Below are 15,050 nucleotides of genomic sequence, written 5' to 3' on the forward strand. Positions count from 1 at the left end.
AAGTGTTTTGGGTTCTTGGTAAAATTGAAAGTCTAATTAATTAATTACTATCTTTTTTATGCTTTTAACTTGATAGTTTGCTGAGTTTTTCCTGCACTCCAACTCCCACAAAACACACATTTTGATCATTCAAAAACCTCTTCAAAGATCCAGGAAATGAATCTATGTAGTAGAGCTGAACTATGAGGCAGTGACTTCCTGCACAGAGAATCAACAATGCTGCACCATTGTATCTTGGGATGCACTTAATATCAAATGCAACAAGAGGGCTTCTCAAAGGAAGACCTTAGCACTGCAATATGTGCATCTACAAGAGCAGCTCGATCTACTATATATGCTCACCTTTACATGAACTCCTTGTATTTCTATTTCATATCTACACATTTTGGATAGGAGTGAAATGGGAATATTCATCATGCTTTTTTTTCTAGCTCTCCCACACACGATAATACAAGAAGTGAGTACATGAGGGAAACCCTAGCTGCATTGAACCGTTTATACAAGTATGAGTTTGGTGGTTTGGTGGCAGCTAGCTAGACTTTAATTCCTTGGGAGTCTTGATAAGTTATTACAAAGGAAGTAAAATGTCTCATTAGTTGGTAGTCTATTATACCTGATTCTTGGGATTCTACTTTATATTGTTCATCTTAACAACTACAGAATTAAGGGTCCTGAGACCCGCTCATATTTTATTTTATTTTTGATAGGGGCCAAACTTACCTTTTAGGCCTATATATATATATATAAAGATAAATTTTGAAACTGGGGGGACATGCCCCCGACTCCCTGTTTTTGTCTCTAAATGTTCGTCTAATTTTTGGTTTTTTTGTTTTTTTGTTTTTTCAGAAAAACAACTGGAATCGATCCTAGAATTCTACTTTATATTTTTTTTTATGTTAATCCAAATTCTTATAAAGTTTTTATTTTTTTTTCTTAGAGTAAAATTTTCATGAATCATATTTATCTAAAAGAGGATAAATGGTGTGATTATTAGACCATTAATATGTTGGGTTTAATAAAATCTTAGTTCTTGAAGCTATATCTTTTGTCTCCTCCATGTTACCTCTCTTTATACTCTTTGAGTGGGGAGGGAGGGGACCATATATATTGGAATAGGTATTAGGGAGCCTCCAAATTTTAAGCTATTGGAATATTATAAATTATTTAGTAAAATCTCTTAATTAGCATTTTATAGCTGGATCCTTTACTCTAATGGAAGTTTCATAATATTAAGAGATTAGGAAATATTGAGTCTTGAGGAGCCCAAAAACTCTAAAATCTACAAAGATTTAATTAAAAGTTGTATGAATTTTTGAAGAATTTCATTGGAACTTATTCATTTAATAAAAAAAGAAAAAAGAAATTCAAGCACTTCTGCAAGATCAAATTAATGTTTGGTCTGATTGCTTAATGAACCAAAGGTGAACTACCTGAAACTTGATCTAATATTATTTAAGAAGATCAAAGGAACACCTATAAAACATCACAATTTGATCTCTTTCTGCGGAAAGAATGAACTTCTCTGGCCAACTCTGCAAATGATTCTTGAGAGCTAGCTAGCAACCAAGTAATCCAAATATTGAGTGAGCCTGGCAATTATTATTATTATTATTTTAAGTACGACACGTGCGAAGAAACCTTAAAAAGAGGTTGCAACGGAGATGAAGTGAATGAAATGGGAATGCAGCCTGTGTAAAGTTTGGCTATGGCCTAAAATGCTGCATTGTAGATGTAAAAATTGACACTTCCATTTACTTTCCGAGCTTTCCAAGCGGAGGACGCAAGTATGGTAGCAAAGGTCGATGTGTTTGAAAATGGTGGTAAATCCAGCAATATGTTAAATGCAAAGATATACAACTCACCCATATAATTAAGTACATGCATTTTCCTCATTGGATATGATATTAATGAGAGAAAAGGAAGCCTAGATCCAAATTATGCATCTGGCCATAGCTAGGGACCAAGCGTGACCAACAACCCAGCTTTCTATGCGTATAATAATAATAATAATATATATATATATATAGGCTTGATGCTTAATATTGTGACAAGTAGAAAGCAGTACTTAATTATTGCAAGAGGGTGTTTAAACAGGTGAGACTCTATGGATTTACTAATTACCAGAAAAAGAGAATGTTTCACTTCAAATTTGAGTAACCATGATTGCACTTCATCCACATTCAATCATATCTCCTAATTCCAAATTAATACACACCATTCTCAAATGGGATCATCTGTTAGAGAATATATTTCCTACATAAAAGGAAATATATCAAATTAATATTATATATTATTTATCGATTGTAATCAGGTTTGATGGTAATCAAATCTATCAAATTTGATTACCATACTTATCTATTTCAATTCTCCTATAAATAGGAGCATCTGTAGTATAATATCAATCATTTAATAAGAGCCTAATGTAGCTCTGTGGGCTTTATCTGTGGACGTAAGCCATAGACTAAACCATGTAAAATTTTTGTGTCTATTTTATTTTTATTTCCACTTTTACTTTTATTTTTTTTACGAATTTTTTCATGATATCAGAGCAAATGGTTAACACCAATATTTGATCCTGACATCCTATGATTCCATTCCCTTCCTCCCGCCGTCACACAAAAAAAAAATGTTGTTGTTCCAATTCTTCTTAGGACAGATCTAGTTTTCCTTTTCTATGTCTTTTCTTTGGTTTTCCAAACAATGGTGTGTGTGTTGGAGATCAAGTTTTCATCCAACCCACACCACACGATTTCAACCCACGTTGATAATCAGGGGAGAGCATGATGAGGATTCCCCTTGCCATGAGAACTCTTCAATGTCAAGACACCCGACGATTTCTACAATCACTTCACATCCATTTTGGTAGATTTGATGGTTGCAGCAACCTCCATTGACCCCACATGTGGCCTATGCTCTTTGATTTTTCTGTTTTTTGGTTGATGTAAAAAAAAAAAAAAAAATCAAAAGAGGCTTTGTTCTCTCAGAATGGCTCTCTCCGTGCGTGATCGTTGGTGCTCAACTGTAGCACCTCCTCTCCTTTCATTCCGCAAGTTTCTTCCCAGCCAGATCTCCACTGGCCCACTGCCAGCTAGCCTTGCACCGTGACGACCACGAGTCCACAACCTCCGCCAGTGCCAGCCCACCGTCTTGAACGCACCAACCGTCGTCGAACCACCCCATCTTGCTGGCACTGCTACCGAAGTCGCCGTAGCCGCAATCCGTTTCATCTCACGCCAGATCGTGTTTCAGGAGGTTTGTTTTGTGAAGTAGAAGTGTGTTTGGTTACGGGTTTTGGTTTACCCTTATTTTAGTGTGCATATATTCCTGTTCTAAGCTTAGGAATATGATATCATGGTATAGTTGTTATACCTGGTTCTGTTTGGTTATGGGATTAAGTAATCCTTATCCCAGTTTAATGTAATTTATAACAGGATTTTCATTAAAAAAAAAAAGAAATCAAAAATCAAAAATCAAAAGAGGCAAAGTTGCCCACCATTGGCCCATCGTTCGCCTACTTCTCGGCTCTGTGGTATTGTTTTAAAACTCAGGCGATTTTAGCTCATAGTTGGCTCTCACTTCAGCTTAAAGTTGGCTCTTTCTTCTCTAAAAGAATCCATAGTCGCCCATTCTCTTTCTCTCTTAGCCCACAGTTAGCTCTTTCTTCTCTAAAAGAGGCCATAGCTGCCCATCTCATTTCTCTCTTAGCCCATAGTTGGCTTTCATATAAGGCCCATAGTTGGCCTATTCCGGCCAAATGTTGCCGATGTTCAAGAGCTGCTGATACTTCCAATTCCGGCGCCATCTCACCTCCTTAAGTGCTATAGTCAAGAAACAAACTCAAGATTTCACAAGTTCACACCTTGTGTTTGAGGGGAAATGTTAGAGAATATATTTCCTACATAAAAGAAAATATATCAAATTGATATTATAAATTATTTATTGATTGTAATAATGTTTGATGGTAATCAAATCAATCAGATTTGATTACCATAAAAGGAAATATATTTCCTACATAAAAAGAAATATATCAAATTGATATTATATATTATTTATTGATTGTAATCAGGTTTGATGGTAATCAAATCAATCAGATTTAATTACCATACTTATCTATTTCAATTCTCCTATAAATATGAGCATCTGTATTGTAATATTAATCATTCAATAAGAGACTAATGTAGCCCTGTGGATTTTATATGTAGGTCATAGACCAAATCACGTAAAAAAATTTGTGTCTATTTTATTTTTATTTCTGCTTTTACTTTTATTTCTTTACGAATTTCTTCATCATCTATGCTAGAATAACAAAAAAATGGTTAAATATAAGTTTCCTAAACGATCAATTTCATGTTTTTAAAAAAAGTCTTATGAACTATTTTCCAAAAAAAAAAAAACCATGAACTGATAGATGTAACACTTAGATATATCAAACTACAATTTTATTGCAATTAAGCCACTTTTTTGTCCTTCTTCCAAAAATACCCCTATTTTCTTTTTTAAAAAATGAATGAATTTGTTAAAAAAATTAATTTTTGATTAAATACTAAAATACATATAGTAAGGTTCAATTAGTATAGAAAGAATTTGCATGAAATTTTGATTTAAGAAAATAGAGGTATTTTTGGAAGAATGATAGAAAAGTGGTTTAATTGCTTTTTATGTATCTAAGTGTCACGCTTATCGGTTTATAGGGCAAAATCAAAAACAGTTGTTAATTAGTTGAGGGGGTAAACTATATTTATCCCAAAAAAAAAAAGTGTCGGGTTCTTGGTAAAATTGAAAGTCTAATTAATTAATTACTGTCTTTTTTATGCTTTTAACTTGATAGATTTGTTCAATCATAGGATAATTATATCCTAGCAATGATAATTATATATATATATATTTTTTTTTTATCTCCAAAATTTACATAAAATAAGAAAGAATTTCCCAAACAGACAAGAAATTACTTAGAAGCCATCTTTTGTAACTAAAAATATTATATATTGAGTCGTCAAAGTACTCGACCCAACGAACCAAAAGGTTGTCTATTCAAAAACTTAGCTATATTAAACCTTTTCATCCCATTTTAGTAACTTTATAAAAAGCCCATCAATTGTTCAACGTTGTAGTGCGAGGGTAATCAAATACTCCTTTCTTGCTTTATATGCATTTGGTTTGTATGAATTTATCATTAAAAATAATATTCATATTCATATGGCCTAATAATTTTTCATAATATGAATTACACATGAAAAATGAAACTTTAGAACCATGTTTTTACAATTAATTAGTTAGTGAGTCGCGATTCAAAGCACACGCCGTGCTACATTGAATATAGTTTTTTGCGGTAACTGGGCTAAAGAGCGGCCCCAACTGTGACTCAGCCCCTTCAACTACCAACTCTGTAAGCTTGCATCTTGTTAGCTCGGTCCTCTCGAGGGATTTGGGGGAAGTTGGGTCGGTTGTTGCAGGACATACCGTTGGCAAGAAGGACCATGGGGGAACGATCGAGGTAGTGCCCATCTGCATGGAAGGATCAACAGAGTTGATGGAGGTTACCAGAGGAGGCAAGAGGTGGTGAAACTTCTTAATGGACTGAGGCTTCTGCCTACCCTTGTTGCTAGCGACCTCATTCAAGATTAACCACCAGGGCAAGGAGCTAGCTCGCCTACGCGAGGATTCCAAGGAGATTCAACTAAAGCTACAGGCCCTCTTGCAGTTTCTTTGTGGCGTCGAACTCCTCTCTGTCATTTTTTTTTCTTTGCAATTCCTTAGATTGTATAAAAAATATATAATTGTTGTTAGTGTATACTTTAATTAAGCATAATTTTAGGTTGATTTATTGTAGTTATTTTATATTAATATTTTTATATTGTAAATAAAAGTTGATATTTATAAGTTAGTATGATTGAATGAATAGTAAGAAATTTGTACAAATCCAAATGTCGTTTTTAACCAAAAAAAAAAAAAAAATTATGCCGAAACAAACGGGTCTTACATTCATGTACTAACACGTGGCACGTGGATCATGATCATGGAAAATGAGTTTCAGACCGCCACAGATGCGATATATACTCACCATTAACGAAAGAAACCCAGTTGGGCTCTTTGCGTTCAGAATAATGGCTCTCTCTCAAACATTTTCTTCCTGACAACAAATGGTACGTTCTACGATGGTCATTGTAACCCTGGTTGGATGCTTCTGTTTTTCCTTTTTGTTTGGCTGCCGAGAAAACATAGGAAACAGATAACAAAGGAAATGATTTGTTTTCTGAAATTTGAATCTTATGAGTTTATGTTTTTTGCTTTACCCCAAAATGAAAAACCCATCTTCTTGATCTCATTTCAACTTTTGATGGCTCATGTAGGCTCAGATTTTTGTTTCCTTACATTATAACAGAGAATTTGTCATACAATTTCTAAATTATTATTTTCTGACATTTTCTCTGCATCCAAACGATTTTGATTACTATAATGTGATTGATTTTAATTTTTAGTAAAATGTTTTTTTTATTGATTTTTTTTTTTTTAAAGTTGTTCATGGGTATAACTTTCTTTTCTTTTTTGTTTGATTTCACGTTAAATTGCAGGAAGAAGGAATGGGAATGAGAAATATCACTTTTTAAGGTCATTTTGATGGAAAAAGAAAAAACCTTTTAGCTTTAATTGTTATATGACACATCATGAAGTTAGAAACTGATAGTTCTCTTGTGATTCTGACGGTTGCATGATCATAATTTCTTGAGCTATGAGCTTAAATTTGATTGTAGTAATTGGTTAGCTGAAAATATTTTGTGGGTTTGTGAAAGGTTGGGTATATTATGTTGGAGGGTCCATTTTTGTAGGTTTTGTGGGTTTTTCTATCCTTCTGTGAAAGTTTGTGTATATTATGTTGGAGAGTCTATTATCGTGTAAACATTTGGTTATTAACATCAGAGGTTGGAGGGAAAGTTAAAGAGGCTATTCGGTTTGTAATGGATCATAGTAATTCAGAGGAAAGTGATTTAATTGTTGATTTGGAAAGAGGTGGGACGACAAGCGAAGATGATGGAGTTAAAGACTTGAATGTAGGTGGTAAGCATGCAAGGAAAATGCTGGGTAGGCTGAGGAGTGGAAAAATTGGTTTTGATAGATCAGTGAGGGATATGGATGGATTAGGTTCAAGCAAGAATGTATTACACTATAGTGAAAATTTGGAGATATTGATCGGTAATGTGGATGGAAAGGCAGCGGCGGGTATGATGGAGATGGAAATGGAAAAAGAGAAGAGGAAAAAGACGAGTTCTAAGAAGCCTCCCAAACCGCCCCGTCCTCCTAAGAGTCCATCATTGGATGCCGCCGATATAAAGTTGGTCAGAGAAATTTCTGAGCTTGCGAGATCAAGGCGTGCAAGAATTGAACAAAGGCAGGAGATGAAGAAAAAGAGAGCGGATAAGGCATCATCCTCAAATGCTAACCTTATTGCGTTTGTAATCACCATTCTCTTCTGCTTTGTGATAATCTTCCAAGGTAATGTTCTCTCTCTAATAACGGTTACCACTTTGGAGATTTATTAGGTTGTCCATGATTGAATTTTACTTATTTATTTTTGCTATTCATGTCACTGTAATAAAAGGCCGTCACTGAATCAGCATTATTAATAGCATTTTCATGATAATGTTTTGGAGGAGAAGATAAACACAATTATATTAGTTTTACTTAAGTGCTCTGCTCACTCTTCCTGTCACTGCTAGCACATTGGACACACATCCCCGTGTTTCTCTATCTTTTTTATTTATCTCCTGTTCAAGGATGCTTTTGCTGTTTAATTCAAGTAGTGATCCCAATTTTACCATAGGGTAATACTATTCTATCCTTAGAATTGAGGATGGACATATAAAAAGCTATTCTACTGCACAAGATTGACAATACTGCAAAGGAAGATATTGGTAATATTCCTAGCAAGTATATATAAAAGTTATAAACAAGAAACTTCTGGTGGTTCCAAGTACTTAAGGAATATGAGGGCTGCGTATATACTTGTATTTTTCCTTGCTTATATTTGCCTTCCCTTAAGTATTGTGATGTCTCTCCTTATTGTCAACTTTCAGGTTTCTTGGGTTCTCGTGTGTGATGCGTCTAGAAGCATTCATCCTCAAATTACACCAAGTAGATTCCTGTATACCTGCTTCTTGACCCTTTTATACTTTTTCTCCCTTATGTTATTTGGGGTTGCCTAACCAGTTTGTCTTACTATTAGATTTCATGTTTGGATGATATCTCATACAACCATCACCATTACTTGATTACTAGTGATAAGTAGAAATGCTACTTATTTCAAATATCTTTGTTAGATAGCTGCAAAAGTAGCTTTCTTATTATATATGTATGTGGTTTAAACAAAATAATGAGATTTACCAAACAATGACAAAATTAAGAAGGCGGAATTCACTTCATGTTCTCTCTCTCTATCTCTCTCTCTATCTCTCTCTCTCTCTCGGGGAATGATCAAGGTTTAGTCTCCACAAATTTCCAGAGAGTGCAATATGTAGATGATGGTGTGATTCAAGTGGAATACTTGAACACCCTTCTGCAAGTGAACCAATTGACCTGACCATAGGTTTCCTGCGTATGTTGCCCTCTTTCAATTACAACTTTTGATGTAGAAAAATTCCTGTGCAATTAATAAATTCATTTTGAGTAAGATCTTATGCTGAGTCTTGCACTCATGTAAAGCAGGTGTTTGGTTCTTGTTTTCTACAAATAGTGGATGTTGTTGAAGGATGAGAAATTTGCAATTAGTAGGTAACTTATCCTTGGAGTAGGTCTCCAAGGGCATCAACGGCAGTTGGTATGTTCGATTTCATACAGCTGCAGAAAAATCTTAAGTTTTGTTCAGCTTTTGTAAACTTGCAGAAAATCTAAATTTTGTTATCTTCCTCTTAGAAAAATCTTAACTTTTGTGGTCTTTGGGTCCTGCTATGTTTTGTGCTACACAATGTTTACTTCTACTTTATGGTGGAGTCTCTAACAATGTATGTGGATACAGGCCTTTTGAGCAGGGTCTGCTGGAGCTCTGAATCCTGATTTGGCCTATTTGCTGAAATTGGCCTGTGTGCAGCAGTCTGGCAGAGCTGCATTCAAGGATTCTGGTCATAGGCTTGCAGAACAATTACATGGTATCAATTTTAGGTGGATATGTGATTGCCCAAAGGCTGTTGTCATGCGGCAGAGACATGGAATTGGAAGGAGGAATTTCCAAATTCTGCAACACTGGCAATATGGTGGTGTGATTCAAATGGAATACTTTGACACCTCTTCACTGACTCTTTGAGTTTCCCAAGTATGTTGCTCTCTTCCGATGACAACTTTTGATGTAGAAAAATGTCGTCAATTACTAAATTCATTTTGAGTAAGGTCTTATGATGTAGAAAAATGTCTGCAATTACTAAATTCGTTGTTTACTTCCACTTGATGGTGGAGTCTCTAACAATGTCTGTGGGTCATCTATAGGTCTTTCGGGTAGGGTTTGCTGGAGCTCTGAATCCTGTTTCGGCCTATTGCTGAAACCGGCCTATGTGCGTCCGTCTGGCAGAGTTCTTAATCTCATATGGACCGAATTCACAAGAATTCTGGTCAGAACATGCAATGTCCGAAGGGAGGAGGATTTTTTTTGTTTTCCGTCGTCCACTCTCGAGAGAATGTAATGGCATCAGAAACCATATCATGTATTAAAGAATATGATTTTCACTTTCACATACCATGTTAAATGCCAAGGGTTTTGGAAACAATTTATAAGTGCTATCCCAGTAGGTATCAAAGAAACCTAAAAATGATTCAAGAATCTAGTCACTACAAAACGAGCATGCAGCAGCAACAAGGCCGTTTAACTAAGTTCAGTACATCCGTGAAATTGTTCAAAGAAACTACAAACATTAAGACAATGAAACTCCTCAAAACTGAAACAATTCCATGTGCAAGTACCGAGCCATAATGATCTCCAGCAGACAAACCATCTTGGTCTTAATCTTCAAAGGACTAGCTACCGCATAAGTAATTAGGATTTTACAGGCTCAGCTCGAGGCCTCCATAGTCCCACCCTATACTTGTGGGCGTATTTCAATATCAGCTTCCTCTGCAGCACAAAAATCAAATGTCAGAATTTAAGAAAGCTCAAGTGGAGTAATCATGTCTAATGTCATGAAACCATTCCATAAATTTAACAAAGCCTCTCATCCTGACTAAAAGTAAGCATAGAATGCTAGAAAATGTGAGATATACACGAGACCTGATCATACCATACTTTTGTGAAATTAGTTCACCATTCCATTAGGTTTTGAATAAGATCTATGGAAAAGAATTTATTAGTGACTACTAGTAACTCAATGTCGTACACTGTAATAGACCATACTGTTGTTATATGCATCTAATAAGAGAACCATAAGCACAGAATATGATGAAACAATACCGGACCAAAAACACCACAGTTGTATTTTCAAAACCATCATAAATAAAGCAGTCCTTAGTTTTGGCAGACAAACGGGGTCCTATATTCCACGGATCAATGACAACCAGATCCTCATAATTCAGAGATAGAAAAATGATACCAACATATCTAGATGACATGATAATTTGTGAAACTTCACACTGACAAATGTCAAGCTGAGATTTCAGTCAAAAGCCACATACATACTAAATGCAGATCAAGTTACCATAATAGATAAATTGAAGAAAAATAATCAGCAGCAAAATTGAAATTATTACCATTGATAAACCAACATGCTCCATAAACACTATAACCCATAACACTTGCATGAAATCTAAGGCAAAAATATATTATTCAGAAAGATAACAGTTGTTGCAACTGCAATAGAAAATTGGCTGCATACATGAAAATCCCATAAACTCTCGTTGACAATAGAGGAGTACTAGTTGCAGGTAACTCAAAGATAGAGATAATGAAACAAACTTATATTTTTACCAACATATACTCCATCCTCTTCAGCAACTCATCAAAAAGATAGCAAAATAATATCTTAAACAGTTATTAATTATTATGTTCCAATGGTGAAAGTGGAGTTTAGCAAAGATTATACCAGTTCCTTTATATCCTTTTGCCAATCTAATACCATGAAAACAATCGAGAAATAGTTCATTGTGATTTTACATTGATGAAAACAAGCTAATATAGCTATTCTCTTGGGGACCAATTACAGAAAATCTTTCGGACAAAAATTATGCATCAGAGTAAATAATTTGTGGCCAAACTAGAAGCATCCTTGCAGTATATCAGCCTACTGAAGCCATAAAAAGGTAAGGTTTCAGTTTAGAAGCAAGCTCCAGCTTGATAAGCATGTATGGCAGGAAAAAAAGATAATTTGTTAATTTAGGAATAACCTTTCTTGTTCTTTTATATGTTAAACCTTATTTGCTGACTTAGAAGCAACATTACTAACAGAGTAACCATAAATTTCTGCATTCAAACTTCACAGTGATATTCCCAAGTCATCAAAGTTACAGTTGAACAAACAAATACATCAGAAAACACAATTATGATGAAACTCAAACTCATATTCACACAGGAATGCATGCAGACACATTCTTTGACAGGGAAAAGTAGAGAATTTGTAGTGGTTACCTGTTGGCATGGTATGCCAAGTTTCTTGAGCCTCAGAGTGCGAGTGACAAGCAGCTTCTGGAAGTCACCAATTTCAGATTCAAGCTTAGCCACATGGGATTCGACCCCTTTCCCTATTCCCTTCAAAAATTCTGGTATGCCAACCTTTTCTGCAACAGGAACCAGAGCCTCAAAATCAATTGTAATATCTAATTTACTAAAAACTCTAATTGCTCTGATGGAAATAAAAGAAAAAGTTATCAACTTCTTGATGCAAATATTTGTATTTAGGGGCATGAGAAAATAACACTTCTCCCCATCTCAGCCAAATATAACTATTTGCCTTAATATAGGCAATATTTTTCAAATTTTAGGAAACCCAAATAAATAAAAAAGAATAGTATGTTCAATTTCTTTCTTCTTTTCTCATAACCTCATATATTCTCAGAAACCAACCAAAGGCCAATGCTCACTTTGATTGCTAGGAAAGGGAATGAAAGGTTGTATCTATTGTCCAAATATCAGACCCCAGTAGGCACCAAGCTCTACTCTCATACAGCCATTTATCTCAGTTGATGTATAATTTTCATTACTAGAAAAACCTAAACAACATTAATCATAAGATCATAAGACCATCCTTTTCTTTCTTTAAAATGCTAATCAATTTTCTGAGCAACCAAAGGGAAGTAAAGAATACATAACACAACAGAAAAATCAAAAGGCTTGATATTACCTTTTACAGCTATTTAGCATGCTAGAGGCAAGTTTCTCATTTATGGAAGAGCCCAAACAACATAAATCATTATACCCAGAATTTATTTTCCGTTTTCTTAAAATTTTCTAAGCAACCAAACAAAACTAGAAAATACAACAGAAATCAAAACAGTCAATCTTAGGCATAGACACCCATTTGGCTGAGTAGCATTACTTTTGATAGGTAATCAAGCGTATATTAAAAAAGAGTGAAGCACCCATGAGTACCCCGGAAATATATACAAGGACACCAAGTAAAAACAAAAGCAAGAAAAACAAAGGAAACACACAAAGCAGCCCAAAACAGACACGGAACCCAAAACCCAACAACCCAAAAACCCACAAGGAACCCTACATGGCTGGAATTGCATTTTCATTTCTACAAGAACCTAAACAACACAAATCCCAAAACCCAAAATCTCTTTTCCCTTTCCAATCTTTCCTTCAACTTTCCTGGCAACTACAACAAAATTACAAAACTTGACAACAAAAACAAATCAAAATGTTCATCCTTAAAGCCTCACACAGCAATTTGGCCTAAACAGCACAAACTACACAACCCAATATTTTCTTTCTTGGAAACCAAACAGAGAGAAAATTGTGTAATGGATAGTGTGTTAAACCCTCAGAAAAACCTTACCTACATATAGTGATGATTTGGAGAAGAATCTAGAGAACCCAGGAGTTGGATGTGGCTGCTGTGACATTGAAATCACCCTTGTTTTGAAGAATATCTGCCTCCACGCCATCGTCTTCCACCTGCACTAGTCTACTCCGAAGCACAACACAAAACAGAGTCACAAGCTCAAATCTAGGCAGATGAAAACTGCTGAATTTAATGGCCCTTCTATATGTGAACGGTCTACCGTTTAATGTCTGGATTTTATAAAAGATAGATAGTTTAACTTAGGCTCCGTTTGTTTCGGTGTAAAATGTTTTCTATTAGAAAATGTTTTCAGTGAAATCATTTTTCAGATAAAAGATTTTGCTGAAAACATTTTCTGGCATTTGGCTCATACAAAAAATCAGAAAATATTTCTTATATTTGCATTCAATCATATTAAACTATAAATATCAATTTTTATTCACAGCATAAAAATATTAATATAAAGCAACTAAAAAAATCAACCTAAAAATTATGTTTAATTAAAGTATATACATATTGGCTAACCATGATCCCATCAAATTTGAACTCAAGACACGAATGATCCCATCAAATTTCTCTATTTCCTAAACAAAAACTAAATGCAACACAAAATATATAAATCATACTAGTGCTTAGGCTGCTTAGCAATTGGAAGCTCTTACCAGCTGCTTCAAATTTTTTGGCAGTCAATAACCCGCAATGTGAAATTAAAGTTAGCTTAATATGCCTCTTATGAGGAGAAAGAGACTATTTGTCAAATTTTCCTATATTATCAAAGTGCTCAATAAACAGCTACCACGAATGACAGTAAGGTCCCGGGCATTTGGAATAATCCTTGATGCCAATCTTTCATCCCATAGGCCTAAACCTGATTCAAGACTCCAAGCCCCATGATTCCATTAACTGGGTCAATGATTTGATTATCCAAAACCTGAGGTGTTAGGACAATACCAAAATTAGGTCCATTTTTTCCTCAAACATAGCTGACATCCTTAACACTTGGCTTCCTCAAACCGTCTTGCATGTTTTCCATTAATGATCAAGTTCAAAGGATTTAGGAGCACCCAAAGAACAGAAAAAACATCATTCATTTTTTAACAATTCTAATGCCAACACATCCACATACATAGCAAATTGTCAATTCTCTAATCAATCCAACTAATCTTACTGTCATTACAAATACCTGAGTTTCAATTTCTGCTAGTGTTAGGCAAAAAACCACCGATGTTCCAGACTCAATACAATACAGATTACTTTCAAAACGAAGGCTGAATCAAAACCACACCCACAAATCCTCCCTCGCTTACGGTACGTTCGAAATACCCCTTTTTACTCATAAATATGGAATGCCCAAAAACCGGAATCCAAAAACATAGAGAAATCGATCTCAGAGAGAGAAATCGGTGAGAGTGAAAGTGAGAAAAATCGAAGCGAGAGAGAGATAGAGAATAGCATAAATATAGAGAGAAGTACGAGAATGGGCTGCGGGAGAGACGGGAGTACCTGAGATGCGATAACCCCAACGGCGACGGCGAAGGGAAAATCAGAAGCCTAATCCGGAGAGAGACGAGAGTACCGAGAGATAGGAGTATGCGAGAGAGAGAGAGAGAGAGAGAAGGAGACTTTGAAGTTGAGCGAGAAGAAGAAGAAGGTCGGGTGTGTGTGAGGGATGAGCAGCTCGACTGTGTGGGGGGAAAATCGTTTACGGAAATAAAAAGAAACCATTTGCATGATTAAAGAATTTTAGTTTTACTAAACATCGAAAAATAACAAAAAATAAAAACAAAAATGTTTTAAGTCGAACCAAATAAAAAATAAAAAAATAAAAGGGGAAACTTTAGAAAACCCCCCTGAACTTTCTGCTAATTTGAAAAACTCTCCCTGAATTTCCAAAACTCTCATTTAGGCCTCCTGAACTTTGGTTTTCTCTCACTTTGGACCCTTTTAACATTAAACTACGTCGTTTTGGATGTTTTATACACATTTTACCCTTCCCCAAAATTACGTCGTTTTGTGTCTTAAAATTACAACACTTACACAGCCCAAAACGACGTCGTTTTACGTATTAATTTT

At 35.1% G+C, this 15,050-nt stretch overlaps 2 protein-coding genes across 5 annotated transcripts; one reads left to right on the plus strand and one right to left on the minus strand.

Moving 5' to 3' along the window:
- Window positions 1–6,034: 6,034 nt before the first annotated feature.
- LOC132171196 (uncharacterized) lies at window positions 6,035–9,563 on the plus strand. Of its 3 annotated transcripts, none has more exons than XM_059582450.1 (5): window positions 6,035–6,143; window positions 6,573–7,491; window positions 8,073–8,140; window positions 9,011–9,304; window positions 9,475–9,563. In XM_059582450.1, the coding sequence occupies exons 2-3, from the start codon at window positions 6,957–6,959 to the stop codon at window positions 8,093–8,095; spliced, it is 558 nt and encodes a 185-aa protein (XP_059438433.1). In that variant the 5' UTR covers window positions 6,035–6,143; window positions 6,573–6,956; the 3' UTR covers window positions 8,096–8,140; window positions 9,011–9,304; window positions 9,475–9,563. The 3 variants fall into 3 exon arrangements, with proteins under 3 accessions (XP_059438433.1, XP_059438434.1, XP_059438432.1); XM_059582451.1 differs by having other exon boundaries at window positions 8,073–8,130; XM_059582449.1 differs by lacking the exon at window positions 8,073–8,140.
- Window positions 9,564–9,668: 105 nt separating this feature from the next.
- Window positions 9,669–14,682, minus strand: LOC132171197 (uncharacterized). Of its 2 annotated transcripts, none has more exons than XM_059582452.1 (4): window positions 14,481–14,682; window positions 12,972–13,100; window positions 11,600–11,748; window positions 9,669–10,096 (listed from the first exon to the last, which is right to left on the minus strand). In XM_059582452.1, the coding sequence occupies exons 2-4, from the start codon at window positions 13,078–13,080 to the stop codon at window positions 10,019–10,021; spliced, it is 336 nt and encodes a 111-aa protein (XP_059438435.1). In that variant the 5' UTR covers window positions 13,081–13,100; window positions 14,481–14,682; the 3' UTR covers window positions 9,669–10,018. The 2 variants fall into 2 exon arrangements, with proteins under 2 accessions (XP_059438435.1, XP_059438436.1); XM_059582453.1 differs by lacking the exon at window positions 14,481–14,682 and adding an exon at window positions 14,161–14,472.
- Between the last annotated feature and the right edge of the window lie 368 nt (window positions 14,683–15,050).

The sequence above is a fragment of the Corylus avellana genome, chromosome ca2 (genome assembly GCF_901000735.1).
Source record: "Corylus avellana chromosome ca2, CavTom2PMs-1.0".
Classification (NCBI taxonomy): Eukaryota; Viridiplantae; Streptophyta; class Magnoliopsida; order Fagales; family Betulaceae; genus Corylus; species Corylus avellana.